A 25,242-nucleotide genomic window follows, 5' to 3' on the forward strand; every position below is an offset into this window, starting at 1 on the left:
CAGTCCAGGAAGACTTACGGGAGGAACCAACAGCTGGGCAGGTAAGTTGGAGGGCTCTGGTGCATCTCGGGTTCTCTTCTCCAGGGCACAGGGCAGCTGGATGCAGGGGTGTCTTTTGAGGTCAGAATTCACCTTACCGGGCCACTTGCGGTTGGGGTTGTTTACCTGCAGAGGCTACAGGCAACATCGGGGATTCCTGGAGGGGTCAACCCACAGTGGACTTGGGCTCTGGAGCACTGGAGGACCTTGCTGGGACCGATTGGGCTCCTGGTTTCGGGCCGTAGGAGTCGGGTGCAGTGGTGGTTCCAGGCATCGGGATGCTTCGTCCTCAGCAGGCTCAGAGTCTGCCTTGGGAGTTTTTTTTAACAGAGCTGCTGTTCACCGGAGATCTTTTCTTTGTTGAAGGCAGTCAGTCCTCCCTGGGGTGCTGGACATCGCTGGCTGCAGGACAAGGTGACTTTTAGTGCAGGATCTCTGGATACTGCAGATGGGCCGGAGGGGCCGGGGCAAGTCGGTTGTTTTCTGCAGTCTCCTCTGCTGGGCATCTTCTTTTATCCTTCTTCTTTGTAGGTTGCGGGAATCTGCCTTCTTAGTTCAGGGCTGCCCTCTAAATCCTGTATTTATGGTACGTTTTCGGGGTCTCGAGGTCAGTAGCCAATGGGCTACTGACCTTAGGGTGACTACACACTTGGTGTGCGCACCCCATGTGGGGGAGTGGGCACAATCACTAAACCTGTTTGGAGAGTGCCTGCCATCTGCAAGATGGTGGACACTGAAGAGTGGGCTTCACCTCGCCTCCCCCACCTGAGGGGTGGGGTTGGCAGAGGTGGTCACAACTTCTGGGCTGTTCTAATTTTTCCCACCTGTCTTCCCACCGAAAAGGAGGGGAGACAGGAAGGGGGCTTGCTCCTGATAGCAGGAGAGGCTGGGGGTCACGTTACAAAGGTGGCAAGGCCTTTGAAGCTCTTCTGCCACAGATGTCTCTTCCTGACCTGGTGGAGGTGTGACCACCTCTGCCCACGAAAGGCTTTGTTTTTTGGCCCAGAGAGCGAAGGCTCCCACCCCAGGGTTCCAGAAACGTAACTTGTGGTGGTAACTGGTGTGTACCAGCCAGGGAACCCACCTGAGGCTGGTCGTTTTTCAGGGGCATCTCTAAGATGCCTCTGAGTGCATGGTATAATAAATTCCACACTGGCATCAGTGTGGGTTTATTATGCTGAAAAGGTTGGCTACCAAACTTCCCAGAACTCAGTAAAGCCATTATGGTGCTGTGGAGCTCGCAATGACAAACTCCCAGACCATATACCCTTTATGGATTTACTGCACTTACAATGTCTAAGAATGAACTTAGACACTGTAGGGGTACAGTGCTCATGCAGCTGTACCCTTATCAGTGGTATAGTGCACCCAGCCAGGGGGGTGTCTTTCCTATGCCATAGGCAGTGGGTTGCAGGCATGGCACATAGGTGTGCCATGTAGACTCTTCACTTTTCTCTGCACCAAAACATGCAGCCTGCAATGGCAGTGTGTGAGTATGTTTAGGTACAGGATCTCTAAGGGTGGCACAATATGTACTGCAGCCCTTAGAAGCCTTCTCTGGTGACTGTGCCCTTGGTACCCATGGTACCTTTTACGAGAGACTTACATGTGGCCAGAGAGGTGCCAATTGGGGGTTCAAATGTACTGTTTTGGTAAAGAACACAGGCCCTGGGAACCTGATTGCAGGGACCCAGGGCACATCAAGCCTAAGTGACTCAGAAGTCTGGCAAACAGTAGGGGGTTACTGCAACAGAAACCCACTTTCCTACAGTATGGTATAATGAGTCCATCCTCGCAGTATGCAAATAAATGGCACACAGATCCCCTCAACATGTGCTAAACCCTCTGAGATAGCAGCCATACTCTTCCACCTTGCATCACCCTATTATACAGATTATGGAGAAAAACTTCACGCAGACATGCGAATACAAAGAGCATGTAGAAATGTGGTGTCTCCGGCATTTGTATTCAGCCCATTGGCACAGAAAAATTAATTCAAATTTGTACATTTTAACAGTGAAAAGGCTAAAATACTCAGATGAAGTATACATGGGGCCTATTCCGCCACGGTTAGTTTAATTAAGAACATGATTAATGCATTATTTCCCTGTAGATGGTGTTAATTGATAGTGGCAAAACATCCTGGGTGTTGAAGTCGAGACGTGTTAGTGCGCACACTGCAGTGGTGCGCTGGCTCCTGGGCTGTCCAGGGCAAGAAACACTGGCTACCTGAGAGGAAACAAGCAGATGGGGTGCAACAGAAAATCAGGCTTTGTGCCGAAACATAAAGCATGGCACGCATGCATACAGCTATGTGTTCTTGCACGACCTGGCAGCGGAAACTAACAATTACAAAGCAGATGGGGTGGTGGTGCCAATAGAAGTCATTGATAGGTGGAAACCAATATAGAGTTCTCCAAAAGATCAGATAAGGATGCATGTGCAAGGACCCTGTACTTTGTCTTGTGCTCCTCAGTCTTAAATGGAAGTGAGGTATCGACCAAGCGAACAAGTTAGGAGGTAGCCAAGAAGAATGACACTGAGTTGAACCTATGGCAAGCAGGAGGTGGAAAAAAAGTGGTTGTATCGAAGACATCAGGTCTTGCAGACAGTGCACGCGCGCTGATGCTTGACCTAAAAAAATAACCACTTAGAAGCAAGAAATGTTAAAGGACACTGAACCAAACCAATGGAAAACAGTGGGTGGGCTGTAAGCCCACAAAGATATACAATATGTTTCCAAGACACAGTGCAAGCAATGTCTAGTCTCGATCGAAAAACTGAAAAACAGTCATATGTTGCATATGTAAACAGAGTTCTCTTTGTTTGAAGATCATTTAAAAGTCAGATTTCAGGCTATATAGTAGGAATGCAAGTAACACAGGCTGAAAGAGGGAGAAGGTTGCACCAGAGACTCTACCATGGACCTGAAAGAACAGTACGAAAAATTTTATGTTGCAAAGGCGGTTACGGAGAGGTATTTGACACAGGAATCTGACTTTTTTAAAGATACCACTGCTGACATGTTTTCTACTTTCATCAAAAGCTGCTCATCAGGTATGTACTATTCATGTCCCTGCTCATCTACAAACAGTAGTTTTTTTGTATTTTGTTGGCAACAGATAAACTCATGGGGGCATATTCACAAGGAGTTAACTCCGATTTATCTCCACATTAATGCAGCAAACGTGGAGATAGATTTAACACCCCATTCACAAGCTGGTGTAAACTGCAGACACCACCAGTATTCCCGCGATAACTTCCCCAAAATGTATCTCCAAGTTGGACACCACCAACTAACACTAATGAGATGCAGAGTAGGCGTTCCCGTGCACAAACACACGAGAAAACCACAACACCACATTCACAACGAACTGCCAGATCTGTGAAGCGAAGAAAAAACAGGGGATAACCCGCGGTAGCACCAGGGATTTTACACCTGCCTTTTGCTGGTGCTAAGCAGGACGACTACCCACAGCATTAAAGGGAGCCCAGCCAAGAGCTACACCTGAAGAACCACAGATGCCATGAAGGTAATGATCATGCAGCTCCGATACCTATGAGGGTCCCAACACCCACCGCCACCACCACCACCCCCCGCCATATTTTTTTAATAACCTGCCAACCCCTCAGCATTCACCCATGAATGCATTTCCATCTATCACTTGTAGGTGCTGGCTGGCAGAGTCTTTCAATAGAGCGGGGGTACAGAGGTCGGGGAAAGGGCCTCTGTTGACACAGCAGTCTTTCAGGCTGCCTGCCAAATGTTAAATGAACCAGATGTCTCCTGCATTTGTTATTCACTTGACATCCTAACCCTCACATCTTAATATTTGTAGGGCCATGTTCGCAAATGCGATTTCGCCTGGGTTGAGAAAGGTGAGTTTTCTGGCGTTGATGTGCCAATCCACAGCTATCGCCTGCTAATGCAGGAATAACTATCGCCATTATGATGTTGTTGTCGCCTGTTTTCTCCGCCGTTCACTGTTATTATCGCCATGTAGCACGGGCTTGTGAATACCCCACTATCACGGCGATAATAATCGGGGTTAGGCAGTGCTAACTTTTTTGCTGATAAAATACTTTGGCGATAGTTTTGTTTTTTTTAAACTTTATTTATAGTTTTGTCACATAATAACAAAAAAACAAATTACATTTCGGCCAAGAGATACACAGCTCAACACGGACTTAGATCTAGTGGGTACGTGTGGAACATCTGCTATACTTTGGCGATAGTTATCGCACGTTCTTATGAATATGCCCCATGGTGTTGTACCAGAGCATAGCAGTTAAACTATCATCTGACATAAATACTGTGTCTAAACCATTTGCTACTACAGTGTTGATTCGAAATGTTAAACACTATTTATATTATGAATGTTTTTTTTAAAGACCTGCATTTTTGGAAAAAATATCTCTATTTTAAAAACTTGTGTTGGCCCACAAAGGAACAGTACATTCTGCCCCACCCATATAATGATGCAAGCTAATGCACATCTGGCAGCAGAAGGGATCTGGCCTGGTCACTTATGCATATTTATCTAAACTGTTTTTGAGTGCACTTCCTCTATAGGATGCTTTGTCCTTTCTTCCATTAGCAAATATACCCATGCAATAGTTCAAATTAATCCTAGTTTTGATTTACAGCAATCTGAGTCGATACACTTATAGAACAAAATTAATATGCATAGTTAATGAAAAGTATTACAAAAACAAAGCAAAGTATAAAAAGTGGAAAAGAAAAAAGACAAATAGCATGAGTCAAGGAGTCAACATGACAATTAAATCTAACATTTAATTACTGCAATTCCCCCCAAAAAATCATTGTGCTTTGGAGGAAGAACATAGAAACAGTTTCATTACATCATCTGTATAGTTCAGAGAGCAGCTTATCGGTTGAGGCTCTTCCCCATTCAAACACCTTCTATGGCCCAGGTGGCTCTAGGAGCTGCTGCCCCTTGGCAGTTAATATGGAGCAGTGATTCATGTTTGTGGGAGAGGTGTGGCGCAGTGCCAAATCGTCTGCTTCCGGAGCGCAAGGCTCCTGGTTCGATCCGCATTCCAGCCGCAGCTCAGCCCAACATCATGTGACTTTGGGCAATAGCGCACAGAGGGCCTCATGTAGGTAGCCAAATACCGGTCGGTAACGGCCGATTTTCGGTAAACATGTAGGTGGGCTTGCATTTACCACTTCATAAATACCGAATCATACCGAATCGGTATTTATGAAGTGGTAAATGCTATGTAGGTAATGAGTCGGTAATTTTTACCGATTCGTTAAAATTCGGTAATTACCGAATCGGTATTTACCGATTCGGTAATGAGGCATACCTTCCCATTGATGGGAAGGTATGCCTCATTACCGAATCGGTAAATACCGATTCATTAATGGGGGGAACACATGCAAGGGTGGCAGGGTGTCACAATGACACCCTGTTGCACCCCTGCAACGGCCATGTGTGCACATGTGGCACACATACATGCCCTAAGGGCATGTATGTCTGCCACATTGCACACTTCTAAGCGCTATCACATGCGTTTACACGTCCATACATTATTTACCACCAACTATTAGTTGGTGGTAAATACCGACTCAAAACATCACCCACACACTCCCCCTACATCTCATTTCTGTATTCGGAATTTACCGAATCGGTAAAATTACCGATTCGGTAATTTTACCGATTCGGTAAATTCCGAATACAGAAATTGTCCCCCTACATACCAAAAGCCTAAATACCGGTCGGTAACGGTATAATTACCGAAAATCGGCCGTTACCGACCGGTATTTGGCTACCTACATGAGGCCCTCTGTGCCTCATTTATGAAAAGTGACGCATCGCCGCGAGAACTGCGATGCGTCACTTTTCATTTATCCCTCCTTGCGACACCAATGATGCATCATATTTATAGTATGAGGCATCGTGTCGCAAGGAGTTACAGATACGTCAATATTTCTGACATATCTGTAGAAGCAAAAATGACGCATTGCTGGAGTGTGTCACAAAAGTGACGCAACTCAAGCAATGGATCATTACACATGGGCAAGATCCATGTGAAATGTGCCTGCGTCAGTCTTACGCCTGCCATGAGACAAGCAGAAGATCGCATTTGCGTCCTAGAAGTGTCTTATAGATTTCACTGCGTCACTTCTACGACCCTTTCTTGCGTCAGAACCCCCCGCATACATTATACCTGGTGCAGGTATAATGTGGTGCAGGGGTTTACAAAGTGACGCATCTACCTAGATGCGTCACTTTGTAAATATGGTGCAGCAAGGCTAATTTTTTACCCTGCTGGTGCGTCACAAGAAGTGACGCACCGGCGCCACAAAGTGACGTAAGGGCTCATAAATAAGCCCCTTAATCTCTCCGACGACCCCGCCCCCCAGGCGGATACCCTTAGGGCTGATAAGTTTGTCATTTACAAACATTTCATTAACCAGACGACCTGTAGAACAGCAGCCATTCTCTTTCTGGCATGTATGAAATTCCGCAAAGAGAAAGAAAAGACATCTGAAACAAGTACATTTCAGTTCCGATTAGAATAAATAAGGTAAGATTACGAGAACGAGACCTGGATCATCCAGGCATGTATATTGCATCTCATTGTGCCAATATCATTTTTATAAAACTTTTTATTAACATTTTCAAGTTTTACAACTACTCAAGTTGGTATGGTGCAGTGGCAATATGCTTTTACATAGTAATCATTGCATATGTGTAAAATTATATTAAATTACCTTCTTAGTTATGAAGCCAGTAGTTTGCACATTTCATTTTGATCATCATATCTGGCATGACGTGTTGAATTAATCCTTAAACTAATCTCCACCAAATCACATTTGAGAGTTACTCTGCCAGAATATTATGAGAGAGACTCAGGTCCAGATTTATAAAGGGCTTGTGTTGCCGTTGCGTCACGCAAAATGACGCAAGGCAACCCAAGCCCTTTGGTGGGATTTACAAAGCAACGCAAAGCCAGCTTGTGTGGCCCTGCCTGTCTTACTAAATCCAGATTAACACAAATCCCTACCTTGCGTTACTTTACGTTAGTTTATGTCTCACAATTCAAGGTTTACTAAGGTTTGTGCACCTGGGACTGCATCAAAATAGTACACCTTCCCCACAGAGACCTAACGCGGAGAAATAACTTTGTTTCTCCTTGTTAGTTCCTCTTCTGCGTGTGCAGCATCCAGCAGCATAAGTAGAAAGAGGAAAATACCTACAAGGATTGTTTTTGTGCAGGAGGGTGTCCCTTCCTGCACAAAAACAATACTGTTCATAAGGCCGGCCCTCTTGCACCGTGGTGCAAGGATGCCTGTGTTTGGCACAAGGAAGCACACGGTGTGCCAGCACTGAGAGGAAGTAGAAATGCACCACACCTTTTCAATATGAGACATTTCTGAGGTCTCCCTTTCACGCAATGCAGTGCAGCAAGTTGGCTTGCTATGCTGCGCTGTGTTCAATGATAGTAAATCCGCCTCAAAGTGTGTTTGTTGTGTAGCCATTACAGCTGGCTCTTCTCCCCCTACCGGAGTCTTTACTACTGTGAGAGGTCATCCTATGTATGATGTAACAGCAGCCTTTGCTATATCAGTATGAGGCTGTAGCGTCCAGGGTTAAAGTTTCTGACCGCATAAGAATAGCTCCAAGAAGATTTGATGAGTCTGATCAGCATTTGCCAGACAGTGTAACTGCCCCACAGAGCTTCACAGTCCCTTAAGGTTCCATATGGAACAAGAATGTTATTCGTAAGATGCCACAGTGCAAAAGCATTACAATATTGAACAAACAAACATTGGAAGTGTAAATGTAAATGTAACAGAGGCCGCATCCAAAGTCTGGCTATGTCTCTCCACTCTTTACTTTTTGCATACCTGCAGCTCCTCTACAAGAGCTCCTAAGCAGAATGCCATCAGTAGCTTTCAGTGGCTATGATGAGGAGCTTACAGTTCCTATTTATTACTACCATCTATGGTAGCCTGGCATCATCTATCTCATTCTCTTTATATATGTGTATTCATTTTTCCTAGACTTCTGAAAGAAGGTTTTGAGGCTACCAAGGGGAACCAGAAACTTCTCGGTACATGAGGAGTTAGGTGTACCCTTTCTTAGCGATAGAATAGCAGCAAATCCTCTATTATGTTGGATGAACTCTTGGCTAAACAACGATATACCTCTTACTCACGATATATTAAAAGAAGCCCTAACCTGGGATGGTAGGTTCAAGGTCCCGTGGTTGAAATACATCAACGACCGTCTGACTGAAATGGGACGGCCGGACCTGTTCTCAATCCCAAATACCATAACTAAAGCAGATGTTACTTTTGTGAAAAAAACATTTATGACAACTAGGTATCTTGCCCGGGAGGAGGGTGAGCTTTTGAAAGACAGTGTCAGGAAACATGTCCTACTTAAAACTTGTTTACTAATGGAACCGTATTTATCATGGCCTATGTCTGGCTACGATCGTTTTTTATTGACAAGGTTCCGTTTTGACCTGTTTCATCTCTTACTGGCGGTACCAAGAGGGGCCCATCGAGGTCAAGTGTTGCCTGCTTGCGGCTGCGACGGGAAGTCTCCGCAAGATTTGGCGCACTTTTTATTTATCTGTCCTTATTACACAGTACCTCGGAGGCTATATTTAAAGCCTTGCTTAAAAAAATTAAAATTCACACAGAATAAACCAGCACTTTATTTCCTTCAACTCCTGAATTGTGACTGCACCTTATTTGTATGCAGTTTCTTGAAATTAGCTATTATCTTCAGAAAAAGTATGGAGGGATAACTATGCTGCTATTATTGTTGTACTTTTTAATCCTTTTTAACTTTGTATAATTATTTATATTCTTAACTTGTCTATTCTGTCTGTCACTCTTGTTTTATAATGTTTACATAATCTGCTTGTCTTACAAATGAACTGGATACTTTGTTTTTAAATTGTTTACGAAATGTTTTCGATTGTATGTTTTTGAATTGTGCTTTTATGATTGTAAAGATTACAATCGAATAAAGTTATTATTACTTACTTACTACTACTATGGGTCCTTTGCACAATCCTCATCTTTCTTTCTGGCGTAGCCTCCCTCCTCTATCCAATATTCCACAGCTTGCCTCCAGTTCTCTAATGCAGGAATGAGGGCTGCTACAGGCCAAGATCTGCAAACTTTCTTGCCACCTCATTCTTCTTGGGTCATGGGTGCATCCCTAACAAGCTGCTTTCCATGCTCCCAAAAGTAGTCCTTCCCATGGCACCGACGACACAGTCCTGCACTGCAGAACAATAACCTATGTTATTGCATGCGGACGATGCAGTACTCATTGCTAGTAGGGCTGATGGCCTCCAATCCTTGCTGGATTACTTTTGAACTTTTATGGACGATCTAGATTTGAGGCTTCATTTCCCGAAGTCAAATATCATGGCCTGTGAGTGTGCTAATATTAAGACCTACCACATCCATCAATCAATCAGGGAATGCTGAAGCGCGCTACTCACCCGTGAGGGTCTCAAGGCACTGGGGGGGGGGGGGGGGGGGACCGGCAGCTTCAGTCAGTCGAAAAGCCAGGTCTCGAGGGTCTTCCTGAAGATGTGCAGCGTGGGGGGATACAGATTGGAAAGACAAAAACCTTCAGTTTTGGGGGGATTCTTTTAAATTCCACCCTAACATGGAATGCCATTTTAACTTTAAGACTACAACAATCTGGTAGACCTGAGAAAACATCTACAAAAGTAAATGCATCCCAGTAGGGACATATGATGTGGGCCTGTGGGGTATATGGGAACACTTCAATGCACAGAAAATGGTATAAATTATAGACAGTTTCTAGGGGCACTGACATTTTAATGTGTCACGAGGAATTAGGGCCAACCTACATGGAAGCCATAATTAGGCTCGCTGAATGTATGTTATGGATCAACAGCTGGGTAAACAGGAGGAGAATTTGGTTAGAACTTTTCTCAATGACCGCCTCACATGATAAAGTGGTACCCAGAGTTATATAATAATCCACAATGAATACCTCTTAGCTGTAAAGAAAGAGGCAGACAGTCATCCCTTGATCATTGCATGAAGCTGCGGCTGGAGAGGGCCGAGTGAAACAACACAGGAGTTAGACATTCCTAAGTGTCAATTACTGATGGAATTGGACCCTATTTAGAATGGATACAGAATCCCACTTATCGTCTTTACCTCACTCGTTTTAGACTATGCACTGTGCACGTTAAGGTAGCCTTTCCTTTGCAAGGAAATGCTACGAAGATTTATGTATTTACATTTTGGATTAATTATTTGTGGCACTGAACATGATGAAATATATTTTAGGAACTGCTTAAGTATTTTTCGATAACTTTTTTTGTCTAATGCTCATATCTATGTATTGTATATACTATATTTCTACTTTTAGGTCATATGCCGAATAAAGATTATTCACTGACTGATTGACAATAATGTAATCTTTCAGGGCAGCATCACATCATGTCTAGTAAATTCGGATTATCATCTTCGCACCTGGGGCAGACAGCGGGGGCATCTGAGTATAAATAACGAATCTTAAGCAGTATGAGGTACACCCGAATGTAAGACATTAAATTGCATGGGGCAGATTTACAAGCCACTTGCGTTACTTTTTCACCGTTGTTGCATCACTTTTGTGATAGAGCGGCAGCGTAAACGTTCCGGACCATTTACAACATGACGCATCTAGGGAGATGTGTCACGTTGTAAAGCCCTGCGCCACATTAAACCTGTGTCAGGTTACATGTATGCAGGGTGGGCGTTCCGTCGCAGGAAGCCCCGTAAAAGTGACGCAGTGAAATCTACAAGATTTCACTGAGTCACTTTTACGTCCATGCTGTGTCAAAACCCGGCGCCTGCTTGAAGCAGGCATAAGGAGTGACGCAGCATGTTAGGCATAGGGCGCCCCTGAGCATTGCTGGAGTTGTGTCATGCTTGCGACACGACTCCAGCAATGCGTGACTTTTCCGTCAACAAATGCGTCAGAATTTCTGATGCATCTGTCAATCCTTGCGCCATGGTGCGCTGTATTGTAAATATGGCGCATCCATGGTGACGCAAGGATTTGGCATGTTGGTTCAGGGAAAGTGACGCATCTCTACAGATGCGTCACTTTCTTGTAAATCTGCCCATATGTATCTAAAGCGGGCAATGCAAGAAACCTTCTGTGGATATACTGAGACACTTTGCCACCCCATGTCGTTTTAGACATGGGCCACTACGACTCCGAGCACCTGCGAGGAGACACCTCTGTGTTCCATTAGGGATTTGTAGAGCCTGTAAATTGCTCTTCGGTATTGTGGGGTATAGTGTCTGAACAATGATCTGTTTTGGGGGATCTCTAGCAGGGATCTCTAGTATTTAGATTAAGTTGTAGTTTAAGAGCATTACTAATTCTACTTCCGGTATAGCAGGACTTGCACTCTCTGGCTATCTCATTCACATAGCAAGGTTGCCCACATGGAATAAGTGTCCACAATGTCAAACGCTGCTGTGTCCCAGGGATGTAAGTCTTGAGGGGTGAGGTGTCTAAGCGTGGCTGGCAGTCTCTTAAAGGATATCGCTGGTGTGTATGACAGCACAGGCCGTGTGTAGGCAATTTTCCTCCTCAGACATCCCAGTGCTGCTCTGGCCAGATTCTTGGGTTTAGGGTATGGGCGCATTAGTACCTGGAGCAATCCCTCATAAAGGTATGTATGTGTGAGCCCTGCTTCACCAAAATGATGTTCTGTAAAACAATATCTGACCCACCGAACTTGTGCCACTATACATTACCCTTTGAAGTATGAGGTCCTTATTCCACCTCTATTGATCTCAAACTCTATCTAAGCTGCACCACTCTCTACCATCCTGCCCCCTCCCCCCAATCAAGGTCTCAACAAGGAGCCCACCTCCCAGAAAATCTTTGTCTGGAGTATAAACGGTATGTTTGTAAAGTAAGAAAACGAATGGGAAAGGATAATCTTTTTATCTACTACTATTCACCCCCCCACAAACAAAGGGAAAGATGGACCAAAAGGCCACAATCAAACTCAGTGATCTGATTGCTCTGTGCATGTTGTCCTCTATCATCTCTGCTTCCAGATGGTATAGATCTACACTCATATTGAGAAAGGCGCGTGGTTCCAAGCACTTGTCAGTGTGGTGGCGTTTTCCTTATCGGGAACACACGTGCCTTTTTAGGTCTCGCTGAGCCCCAGCGCTTGCGCTGGCTCGAAGAGACATTTTGTATGTGGTATTTTCAAAGTGCTGCTGGCTGGCCTAACGCTTGCGTTCACGCGATCGTGCACGCGCGCAGCCGGCCGCCAGCAGCACTTTGAAAACTTGTGTGCGTCATCGCGATCACTTTCGCTTTCAGTGCGATCGCGATCACGATGACGCACGCGCACACACAACTCCCGCTTCTCCCCCTCCCCCACCACATATTGCGTCTCCGGCCGCTCGCGCGCGGCCAACGCTTGTTAAAAACTGTAACTGTTACCCTCATTTCACCTTCACTGGTCTGTATGTCCACCAGCATGGTTTCTGACAATCTTTGTGCAGTTTATACATTTCGCTTGCGTTGTGCTTTTAAATTGTTTTGTATTAAATAAATCTTAAAAGGTGTTTAAATCCCGCCACCTTTATTTCATTGCTTTTTATTGGTATCTATGCTGGCCTCTCACTTTTCCTCTGTTTACAATTGGCTGTAGCACACTGTTTCCTGTGTCCTCATGTTGTTCCTCTCCTGTGCTGCTCTGATCCGTTTCTCAGGGCCAAAGTACTGTTTCAATCTGCTTTTATGGAACTATTTTTTTAAAGGTTTTTACCTGTTCAGCACGCATTTAGAGCCTCAATTTATAGTGTCTGGTTGTACGCATTTCAAGCTCTCAACATGCCCCTTTCATGTGCCTCGTCAGTTTCTACTCTTATTATTATTAATAGCTTTGTTGCGCTGACTGCGACTTTAAAACTGCCACCTCTCAGGACTTTCTTCTTAGAACTTTATTGGAGTGCACCTCTTTGCAGTTGCCTTCCCTCTGTGTTGTCGTTTACCCTGCCCCCTTCTCGCCCTCTGTCTTGCTGCCCACTCTCCTGTTTGCCCTGTGTCTGCCAGAAAGAGACTTCACTGTGCTTGGTTTTGTTTTAGATGTCTACGGTTTAATAGGCTCGAACAGCAGCGGCTATTTCATAACCAGTCCCAACATAACCCTTCTTATTAACTATCATACGAAAGATAATTTGACATTTCGCTTTAATCCAAGAACGGACGCTACACATGCATTCTTCGGTATACCATTTTTAGTGCAAGTGCCACGTCAGAGCAGTGGCTGTAAGCTGCAATTTATATTAAAGAACAAAAGCGCTTCGGACGCTTGCTATGCTACCATCTGCCCCAGGCAACATATTTAGCTGTGGTCTGGGCTCACCACTGCCACCCTCTGGGGAATCCCTGAATTGCTGCCATGGTGACTTATGCAACCCTGGACGCAGAGCTGAAAACAACACATCTGCTGTGGCCAGGACCGGCTCCAACCTCTGGGACAAGTGCGCTAGGCCCAGTGCACGATGAGCAGATTTTGGGCCTCATGTAGGTAGCGAAATACCGGTCGGTAACGGCCGATTTTCGGTAAATATGCCGTTACCGACCGGTATTCAGACAAGTGAGATGTAGGAGTCCAAAAACCACTTTTCGGTAAATATGAGGCGGTAAATACCGATTCATAGTTACCGAATTCTAAAATACCGATTCATATTTACCGAAGACACATTTAACGAATCGGTAAATATGAAGTGGTAAATATGAAGTGGTAAAAATCTAAAATGACATGTAGGAGCAGTCGGTAATTAAGAAATCCAGGAAAATCGGTAAATAAGAGTCGGTAATTAACACGGATGGAAAGCAGGTGGTAACCATCAACAATGCACATAAGCAATCCCAAAATGCAACAGCGTGGACAACATGGCCGCCATGTACGTCATTGCAAGGCGCCTACGTCTACAGGCAGCAGGACTGAGGGTGTGGCGACGGGAGGAACAAATCTACAGACAGCGCATCACACTATTCCAGCTGACTGATGCAGAGATACATGAGAGGTACAGGCTACACCCCGAAACCATCATGGACCTGATAAGGGACCTGCACCCACTCCTGGACCAGCCAACAAGAAGGGCGCACGCCATACCACCACATGTGCAGGTGCTCTGCAGCCTACATCTACTGGCATCCGGCAGTTATCAGGTGGTGACAGCTGCGGTGGGTGGTGTATCCCAGAGTTGCCTGTCCCGTTTCTTCAGGAAGTTCCTGGATGCCATGATGCAGAGAATGCACCACTACATAAGCTTCCCAAACACACAGGCTGCACTGCAGAAAACAAAAACAGACTTTTATCACATGGCACAGTTCCCCCATGTCATCGGCTGTATTGATGGTACACACATCCCAATCTGTCCACCAGCTGATACAGAGCACATCTACAGGAACAGGAAGTCCACCCACTCCATCAATGTGCAGGTGATCTGTGATGCAGGGAACATCATCACAGATATTGTTGCAAAGTTTCCTGGGAGCACCCACGACTCTTACATCTTCCAGAATAGTGGGATCTACACACGACTGAGTGCCGGAGAATTCCGAGAGGGATACCTGCTGGGTAAGTAACAGTGACGCCCCTTGAAACCTGCAAATCAGAGTGTATAGAGGCATGTACCTGATGGTTCCCTTTTACTCATCCAGGCGACAGTGCATATGCATGCCGTTCATTCATCCTCACTCCCTACCTACACCCAGCAACCCAGAGTGAGAGACGATACAACGTGGCCCACAAAACAACACGCAATGTGGTGGAGCGCACGTTTGGACTACTGAAGAGCAGGTTCCGCTGCCTCCACAAGAGCGGAGGCGCACGCCAGTACAAACCCATCACCTGCTGCAAGATAATTGCCACTTGTGCAATGCTGCACAACCTTGCCACGAAAAAAGGTACAAATGTGGAACTAACATATTTTGATGACAACGAGGATGAGTCAGGCCAGCCAGAGGGCAGCGCAGCTAGAGTGCCAACTGCAATCGATGGGAGAGAGAGACGGGCAGAGATCACATGCAACTATTTCTGAGTAAGTGAGGGGACACAGCGAGTTGTGAGAAGTCATGACGTAGTTTAATGTGGCACCACGCCATGAACACATGAACAGGCCAATCTGGCAATATGCCATCTATACAATGAGTATGTCCAGGGTTACGTCACCCAATGGCAAGTGGATAAGCAGGGCCACATCAATGTTTGCGCATACGCGCTGCAGTGGTGGATTGCACGGCCTGTGCATCCTCACTAGAGCCAACCCCAAGCCGCCTGCTGCTCCTGCGTGCTTCGGGGACGGGGGGTGTGATGCTGCTGCTGGTGTCGATGCTCTCCGCAGCATCCCCTGCAGCAGTTGTCGACGCCTGACTAGTCAATAGCACCCCTAGTGCACTTGTCACCTGCACCATCCCCCGAGACAGGTCGCTGCAGCACTGTGTTAGGCCCTCCTGCATCGTCACAGAGCGCCGGCAAAGTAGGGAAGTCGCAGTTGCCAGACGGTTGAGTGCCCTGCTGGTAGTGTCCCTTCTCTGGCGTTCCCGGCGCCGTGCTTCGATGTCAGCATCTAATTTGCTGCACAACTGCTGGATTGACTGGGACATGTCCCGAATGCCCGCAGCCATGCCGCCAATGTTTGTGTCCATGTTGACTAAGCTTGTCTTCATCACCCGCATGTGCCTCTGGACTGACATAACTGCCTTTGATTGCAGGCGCTGTTGCTTCAACATTTGGCCCTCGAGCCCCAAGAAGACACCATGGCCGTCAGTGGGTGCTGGTGGACTCTGGACACGCGACCTGCGGCGCCCTCTTGCTCCCGTCTGTGCTGCCTGTGAGGTGTGGGGCACAGTGGGATGGCTCCCTTCCTGGGGCCCGGGGCGGTCTTCTGGGCCCATGCTGTCGTCTGACGAGGTGTCTAAGGCTCGTAGCCTGGCTGCTGGACGCCTCCTCATTCTCACACCTGCAAGCGGAGATGTGGCCGGTGAATCGAACATGAGTGGCGATGCTGGCTCTGGTGGTGGTGATGCTGGCTCTCGGTGAGGTGATGCTGGCTCTGTGTGCGGCGAGGCTGGCTGCGTAGGTGGTGCGGCTGCAAGTGGGCCTGCTCCCTGGTCAGAACTCGTGCTGGCTAGAGGTGATTTTTGTGGCCGGTGTGCCGTCTCCCCTGCAGCAGGCCCTGTACTGCATGATGTCACATCTGTGGACAGAAAAACAACATTGGCTCAGTGTCCCCGAAGGGCTGCATTGCAAGCGTCACAATAAATCATTTCACATTCCAATCTGTCCTCTGTCTCCTTGTGCCTCGAGTGCGTGACATGCCTTGTTGCCCTGTAACATTTACGTCATGGTTAGTGTTGCCCTGACTACATCTCCCGGAATGCATTGCCTGTCTGCACTGACACGTGTGGACTGCAGTGTGATTCTCGTTTCACAATGGGGGATGTGGGATAGGGGTAGGGGAGGCTACATTGCTGTGCTTTCGTCTTACCTTGGTGTGTTGCGGCTCTGGCAGAGCTGTCGGCGTCCCCAAGACCCACGACGCTCTCTTGCTCGAGTGTGGCCGCCACCAGCTCCTCCAGTTCGGTGAGGGCAGGTGCCCTGTTGGTTCCACCTCCGGTCTGGCTGGCCTCCTTCTGGATGTCGCCCATCTTCCTCTTGGTCACAATCCTCAGGTCATACCAGCGCTTTTTGAGGACCTCAATGTCCCTGTGGGTCACTCCCACAGCATTGACCTGCGCCTGGATGGCCAGCCATATGTTGCGCTTTTCGGCCTCAGGCACTTGCAGGGATTGCCTCCCAAACAGCTTCTGGTGCTGCTTCACCACCTCCTCCACCAGCACCTGGAGTTCCTTGGGGCTGAATTTGAGCTTCCTCCTCCTTTCCCCTCCGTCTTTCTGTGTTCTCTGGCTGGACATGCTGTTCGTTTCCCGCTCGCACATGCAACTGCTCCCTGCCTCTCCTCTGCACTCCAAGCCTCTCCAGGGTCGGCTAATTATGTACACCTGCCTGGGTGTGGCCACTTCGGCTAATTGTGTACACCTGCCTGGGTGTGGGCAGTTCCTGGTTGGGTGGGCTGTCGTTGCACAGGATTAGCTGTTTCGTCAAGTCATGTGATGTTATTTACCGAATCCGTACGTACCGATTCGGTATTTTCCGATTCGGTAGATACCACCTCGGTATTTTCCGATTCGGTAGATACCACCTCGGTATTTACCGATTCGGTGGATACCACCTCGGTATTTACCGATTCGGTGAATTCCGATTCGTATTTACCGACTGTTACCGAATCGGTAACTGTTACCGAATTTTTACCTACATATAACTTACCGGTTCTAATTTACCGATTCGGTACGGCTCGGTATTTAAGAACCGGTAAAATTTATTTACCTACATGAGGCCCTTTGTCTCTGCCACCTTAAACAGCACCAGCCCTCGGACATTGTTTTCACCAGCCGTACAGGTCTGTTGTGGCTGGTGCGGGCCTATGCATGTGCGCGCTTGTCAGCTGGCAGCTTGAGTGAGACAGAACTGCACTCTACAGAACAGACACTCATGTCTGCCAGCCCTCACCGACCTTCGGCAGCCCCTTCACATGTAGCAGGATGTTTTAATTTCAAAGTCCTTCCGCGGTCACTGCAGCCGGCAGAATTATTAATGAAAGGACCTCCAGGACAACCTCATCAATGCTCCCCTCACCTGCTCATGGGGGGTCACCGGGGGCTGTCCCATTCATGAGGATAGCGGGGACCTTGTGTCTAAATGCATAGGGCACAACTCTGAAGACAGCGTTCCATTTCATGCCCTCTCAACGGTATTTCAATCTATAGCTGCAGATGGGGCAGCACCATCAGTGTCACTGTGCCAGCCTGACCTCTCCTGACTGGCAACTGTCTGCAGCATATCACATCACAGCACTGTCAGAGTACCTGTCTGCAGTGAGTGACTCCACACACTCCAGCTACAGCGCCCAGGGCGAGCAGCAGGAATTATGTACAGCAGAACTGTCAGTGACTGCGTTGGTAAGTGAAAGATAATGTGGTGATTAATGTTTCTGCTAGAGAGAGTTCAGAGTTTTGTCTAGTGCAAGTTTTGACTCGCCAGTAGCGCAGAGGGTTAACATACCTGCTGCAAAGAACATGTAATCTGCACATCACAGAACAATATTTTTTCTGGAAAGCTCACGGGGTTACTGCTTTTATCGAAGAGATCCTTTTGTTACTTGCAATTCATATCTACACAGTGACTTAAAAATTGTTGTCAAAAACGTCAGCTGCATGTAAAGTGCATAGTATAGGTTAGAATGACATACACTTCACACCCCCTTCTTTAATGATCCTTATTTTGCTACAAGGTGTAATTTGGGTAGAAATGCATTCTTAATAGTAAATCGACCCCAACTACTGTAAACCACCACAAGAGAGAGACGGAGGACGACAAGCAGTTTCTGAACGTATGACCGTTTAAAAAATTATACATAGAATTAATCCGAGGCTATAACATTTGAGGACTCTTTACCTATTTAGAAAATATTCTGTTTTTGGGAAAGGGCTCAATCGTTTGCATTATAAGCAGCCAATTTAATCTTTTATGTTGTTGCTTTCATTTGAATGGTGCAACGCGTTTTATTTTTTGCTATGCGCGTGTCCCCCTGAACCACAAAAACTGGCGGGACTGTATTCACTTTTTAGGTCAAGCCTAGAGCAGCGCATGCGCTGCTTGCTCGACTTTCAGTAAGGGGGTTTTCAAAGTGCTACCCACATGCTTTTGCTGGCCTCAAGCTTGTGTGCACGCTCGCGTGCAAGCGCACAGCTGCCATCTGTTTTTCTTATCTCCTTCTCCGCATCGCTGGCCATTACTTTCACGGCCGCATCTGCCTTTCTTATCTCTGCTAGTTCCTTTAGCAATATCGACGTGCTTGATTATATCTTTTTCTCGCGTATATTTCAATAGCCCCTTACGCACAAACTGGCATAATCTGTTCCGCCTGCTGTACCTGATCATCACTTTTTCGGTTGGCGCCTGCCATGATGACAAGCATCCTTGACCCCATATAAGAATGTCATAGATTTATCTACCACATACCCGATCAACAATGACATTCTTGTTCTGCTTAATGAGGGTGAAACCGTCCGCATGATGGTGCTGTTGGGCTTCAGAAATGTACAAGATCTGCAAATAACCTGTAATGCGCCTTTAATCTTTCAATTTTAAGTCACTACTGATCAATGTTGTGTTTTTCGAAATTTTAGTGGATTTACCTCAGAAGCGTGCATTACCGAAGCCCCAAATCGACTAACATGTATTGCATTCCAAGTAATATAGAACAGCATGCATACATTGATGCGTTAAGCCTATTTAAAGTGTTGAAATCTAGTTAAAATGCGTTAGTTTGGTTTCATTATTTACTCGAGGAACAGTTCTGGTCCAGTATGATCTGTGATGCAGTATCGCGCTAGGTTTAGATTGGCGATGTGTCTGGCGAGTAGACTCGCTGCAACCCTAATTATCACACATGAAACGCGACTTTGTTTGATTTTCCTGCAGCAGATGGGGGTACATAGGACTGGGAAGTAGACATTTTAGAAGTCGAGACTGTTCCCCACGGTTCCTGTTTATCATCTAAATTATTCACCTCTTTCAAAGAACCCCCTAACAATCACGTTCAGTGACCCGATTTTAATTTTTAGACCTGGCTTTAGCCCAGACCGTTTCATTTTAGTGAAATTATTACACAGCAGGGCTTGTTGCTATTTCCATTAGAAGAGTGCTTTTTTTTCACTAATAACTGTGGCGCCATTTGATCTATATCTGCACAAAACTAACCCCAAAAAGTTCTTCCACCAATGCTCCATCATGGAAGGTTTTTTGTGTCAACCCCTCAACTGTGGCCAGGAAAACAAGCATTGGCATAGCCAATAGGTCTCGCTTTTGGGACCTTTATAAGTATTTAGTTATGCAGCACAATATCCTTGGTGCAACAACATTAACTGTTGCATGGCTAAACACTTATAAGGCCCCAAAGGCGAGACCTATTGGCTATGCCAATGCTTGTTTTAGTTGACCGCCAGTCCTGCCACCTCCCAAAACTCTTGCATAGTATTAGCCTTTGTTGTCAAATCAATTCCCACATCTCACACATATGACATCGTATCATCTGTATAGAGGTGTAAGGAAATGCCTCTGTTTGTATGACACCCCAAGTTTTTCGAGTGATGCTGCCAGGTTTTTAGCTCTGAGAGCGCACTGAGGCCTCCTAACCAGATCTCAGTGCCAGTGCCCTGACCCTAAAGAGGATATATAGAACTGGCTAAACCCAATTGGAAATGGCTAATTTTCCTGTAAATCCCTAGTATATGCTACCCTGTTATCCAGGGCATGTATGTTAGTAAGGTAACCGAGAGCTGGCAGCACTGGTTGCGCAAACTCTGAAAGTTCCCAAGTAAAAAGGAGTACCCCAGTCCACCACTGCAGACTGGCAGAGCAGTTATGCACTTCTAGTCCGACTTTGAAACTGAAAGCAATGGCACAGCCAGTACTTCCCCCTGTGCATTTGTGTAAGTCACCCCTTGGCAGGCCTACCAAGTCCTAAGGCAGGGTGCAACATATGACACAGGCAGGACACATGAAACCACAATTTTACTGTGGTACCCACTGGCCCCTCAAGTGAGCTAACTCCTGAACTGTGCAAATAAAGTGGGCACTCCAGGGTATAACACAACTTGTTACATTAAGGTAAAGCACAACTTGTTACATTAAGCATGACTTGTATCTCAAGTCAAAATTAATGTAACTTGTTGCAGTGTGCAGCTTTTGCAAAAGATGCCACATTTTTGCCTTTAAACCTCTCGTGCCTTTCAGAGCCTGTTCCGAGAGGCAGCTTTCTGTCCTTCTGCAGAGATGTACCAATGACTCTCAGTAAGGAGACAAATGAGAGATTGCAGGCCAAGGAGGGGTTACCTCCTTCCTGCATGACGTCACTTGGGTGTTAGTTCCAAAAGGCAAGCTTCAAAAGAGAGGCAGCCTTTTAAAGGCAGATGTGTCCCACTAGAAAGGAGGGTTGTGCCATTGTTTAGGCAGCCAGTCTGGCACAGGGAGCAGAGAGCGGTAACCAGTTGCGTAACTGGTTTCCCCAGGGGTATGTAGCCCTGAGGTAGTCACACCCCAGAGGTGTGCTAGTGATGTCTGAACCCCGAGAGAGGGATCTCTCCATTTTGAAAGTGGCCATAGGAAGTGGTCACCAGGTGGAAGAGAACCTGGCACCTCATTGGCTACCAACCGCATCCTAGCCTGAGGGCATTTCCTGAGCATAAAGAGGGCACAGTTGGCACCCAGATCTCAGATCTCAACCAACCTGGAAGAAGGACCGAAGAATGACTACCCTGCTGTACCATGGTACCAGCAAATAGAGGCTGCACTGAAGAAACCTGCACCTGCTGCACCAGGTGGCAAGTGAAGGAAGGGATGGTGCCTGACATGTCCTGCTCAATTAGAAGCCATCTCCTGAGCCCAACAAAGCCAAGATACTCCAAGTGTCAGTTGACTGTCCTCCTGTTCGTAGCACAGGGACACAACAGCTAACAAAGCCTGTCAGGGTCACGTTGGTAGCTCACGGTCTTCAAGCCACTTTCTCTGCCACCTTGTAGCACCAGGGATCAAGACCCCATGCACAGAATTGCATTCAAGTTCACTGAGCCTGGGAGAATTGTTGGAGAGTTGCTGGCACCCTCAAAAGATAAATTATCCACCACAGAAGGATTGGCTGTCACCACAAGACTGGGCAACTGGTAATCCAGTGGTGACTGGACTTTGAACAGACAAGAGAGGACCTTGTGGTGCGACAACCCTGCAACCAGGAACCTTGCACCATATTCATGGAGTGAGGATCACCTGCAGGAAGACTCCCATCAACCGCATCACATCCACAGCATCCTGAGAGAATCTTCAGCATCTTTATCCCTTGCAATAAGACCACTCCATAGGAATCCATTGCAACACAGATAAAGTGTCTTGAACGGCCTGAGGGCTTCTCTTCTTGGCTATTTCAAAGGACCTTGCTAGTCCCCTTTACTAGCTCTCTGACAGAGTTGGTTGCTCCAAGGACTTCTACCCGATTGCATTGACACTTACCCAAGATTTCCTAAACAACATTTGCAAGTGTCAAAATTCATTGAATTTGTCTAGGCTTGTTGGCTGTTGAGTGAAAATGCTTTGCTTTATTAATATTTATACAATCCATATCTCCAGAACCCTCTGGTGGATCTTTTTCATTGTGGTGTCTAAATTCTTATAAAAATATAGTCTACTTTTATAAATTGGTGTTGGGTTTCTTGAATGTCAGGTCAATTGTGTATGTAATTGTTTTATTGATGTTCAAATGCTTTTTAATAGTTCCTCTGGGTCGGCCTTGCTGCTCAGTGCCACAGCTACCCCAGATTGAGCAGAGCATTTGACAGATGAAACTGACTGGTCTTAAAGAGGTTGATACGTGTATTACATGGGGAGGTTGTACAACCACAACATATAATACACCTATTTCCTAAGAATAGGACTATAACATGTGTCATATCTTTTAGTGGTATACCCCAAGCTGGGCCTCATCATCTCATTTCTCTAGCCAGGGTTTCTGAATAAAAGGGCAAACAATTTCAAGGTAGTGAGTACCCCGGCCAATTGCATATGCATCTGTGATTAAGTGCCCTTCTAGTGCTCTGGCTGTGTGGGCAATATACAGGAGTTTGATGGATGCAATCTTATGTTTGTCAATGTGAAAATGATGTAAGACTCTCTCTCTCTCTATATATATGTATATATATATATATTCACTGAAAAAACCATAGGTTTCACACACGTTATAGTTAGGAATTAGCATTTAAAAAACCTTGCAAATTCACTGAAAAAACCATAGGTTTCACACATGTTATAGTTAGCTGGACATTTTATTGATAAAAAACCAATGAAATTCCCCCGTTATAGTTAGTGCAGGCAACTATAACTCACGCAACCGCAATCCTCTGCTGATGCTAATACTGTATTTAGACACTTATTTGCCCATGTCTTCTTCCATTAAATTTTAGCTATACATATATTACAAATATTTTTTTTTCATAAAGACACATATGTCATCAGCAGAAGATTGCGGTCGCGTGAGTTATAGTTGCCTGCACTAACTATGACGGGGGAATTTCATTGGTTTTTTAATAATAAAATGTCCAGCTAACTATAACATGTGTGAAACCTATGGTTTTTTCAGTGAATTTGCAAGGTTTTTTAAATGCTAATTCCTAACTATAACGTGTGTGAAACCTATGGTTTTTTCAGTGAATTTGTACGGTTTTTTAAATGCTAAGTTACTTTACGCCATTCGTGGCGTGTGCGCCCAGTTAACGCAGTGCGTTCCGTGCGCGCACGGTGCGCTTCGCGCACCGTGCGCCCACTTTACGCAGTTAGTGCCGTGCACGCACGGTGGTCACGCGGTGCGCTGCGCGCACCGCGTGCCCACGTTATGCGGGATGGGCCATGTACGCACGATGCGCTTTGCGCACCGTGCGCATATGGGGGACATATTATGCGCATCTTTGTGAAATTTATTCTTTGTTTATTTCTTACCTGTAATAAGACATGCACAAATGGTGCCCTTCGGGCACCATTCGCACACGGGGTGGGGAGGGTGTGGATAATTTTTTTTTTTTTTAATTTGTACCGTACGCGTACGGTAAGCGTAATCGGCGATTTTCCGAAAAAAAAAATTTTTTTTTTTTGGGCTTGGGGGTTGTTTGGGGACCCCTATATCAATGCTGGGTGGTTAGGATCTCAAGAAACTGCCTCTTTAGACATTTTTTGGCATCGTTTTTTCTGCCCAACTCAGAGAGCGAGAGAGAAAATGGCGGCCGCCGCTTCCTGGTTTCGACCGATTCGAATGTTTACTAAGATCTAACAGCCAATCAAAATCGTGCTCGCGCACGCCACCGTACGCGTACGGTAAGCGCACCGTAAGCGCACCGTAAGCTGGCTCAGATATATATATTGATTTAAAGGCTATTTTCTCTGAATCTACTGAACCGATTTACACCAAACCTACAAAAGGCACTTCCTTGACCTGAGGACTACCTCTCTGCCAAATTTCAAGTAATTCTGTTCAGCCGTTCGGGCTGTAGCTGTGTCTAAAGGTCCTATGGAAAAATGCATGGGAAAAACGCGTTTTGGGACCCCCCTTTTATCTCAGCCCCCGCTTGACGAATCCCCCCGAGACTTTCAGGGTAGGAGCGGAGCGTAGCGCCCCACCTATTTTGAAATATTCGCGAGGAATCGTCGACCGGCGCCAAAGTTATTCAAAATAGAATGTTGCGGATTTCCTATGGAAACGTGGTCCTAACTATAACTACCTACTGGCGACCGCCAGTAGGTAATATATATATATTATCTACTGGCGGTCGCCAGTAGATAGTTATAGTTAGGACCGAGTTCCCATAGGAAATCTGAAAATTCTATTTTGAATAACTTTGGCGCCGGTTGACTTATCTTCGTGAAATTTTCTAAACTAAGGGGGCGCTCCGCTCCTACCCTGAAAGTCTCGGGGTGATTCGTCAAGCGGGGGCTGAGAAAAAAGGGGGGTCCCAGAACGCGTTTTCCCCATGCATTTTCCCATAGGACCTTTAGTCGAAGGTACAGCCCGAACGGCTGAACAGAATAACTTGAAATTTGGCAAAGAGGTAGTCCTCAGGTCAGGCATGTGCCTTTTGCTTAAATGGTGTAAATCCGTTCAGTAGTTCCTGAGAAAATCAAAAGTAAAATCACATATATATCTGGGCGGAGCCTAACCACACATCTCATCGTGAGATCTGACTGGCTGTCAGCACTTCATCCAAGAAGTGTTGGCAGCCATCTTGGGACCAATATACATGATAGCACCTCATTAAAAAGCATTGCAGTTAATAGAAGGTTTTAAGACTTTAGTTACATTGTAAATCATTTGTTGATGGTACCATACTCATTTTAGGAATTGTGGTGTGTTCTAAGGCGATTTTACCATGTGAAAAAGCCTTCTGCTGTGATATCATGAATCATGTTTGAGAGAAAACTATTTTCTCATGCTTTTTCCACAGAGGTTTGGAAGGTGATCTATAAGCTAAC

General features: G+C 46.0%; 1 protein-coding gene across 1 annotated transcript in view; it reads left to right on the top strand.

The window, feature by feature from the left end:
• The first annotated feature begins 2,790 nt into the window (after positions 1-2,790).
• The window catches only part of LOC146783300 (indolethylamine N-methyltransferase-like), a 176,702-nt gene continuing 154,250 nt past the window's right edge, over positions 2,791-25,242 (top strand). The window contains exon 1 of the mRNA XM_085633530.1: positions 2,791-3,096. Coding sequence (XP_085489656.1) covers positions 2,961-3,096 — 136 coding nt within the window. The 5' untranslated portion in view covers positions 2,791-2,960. The remainder of the gene's footprint in view (positions 3,097-25,242) is intronic.

The sequence above is a fragment of the Triturus cristatus genome, chromosome 11, assembly GCF_964204655.1.
Source record: "Triturus cristatus chromosome 11, aTriCri1.1, whole genome shotgun sequence".
Lineage (NCBI taxonomy): Eukaryota > Metazoa > Chordata > Amphibia > Caudata > Salamandridae > Triturus > Triturus cristatus.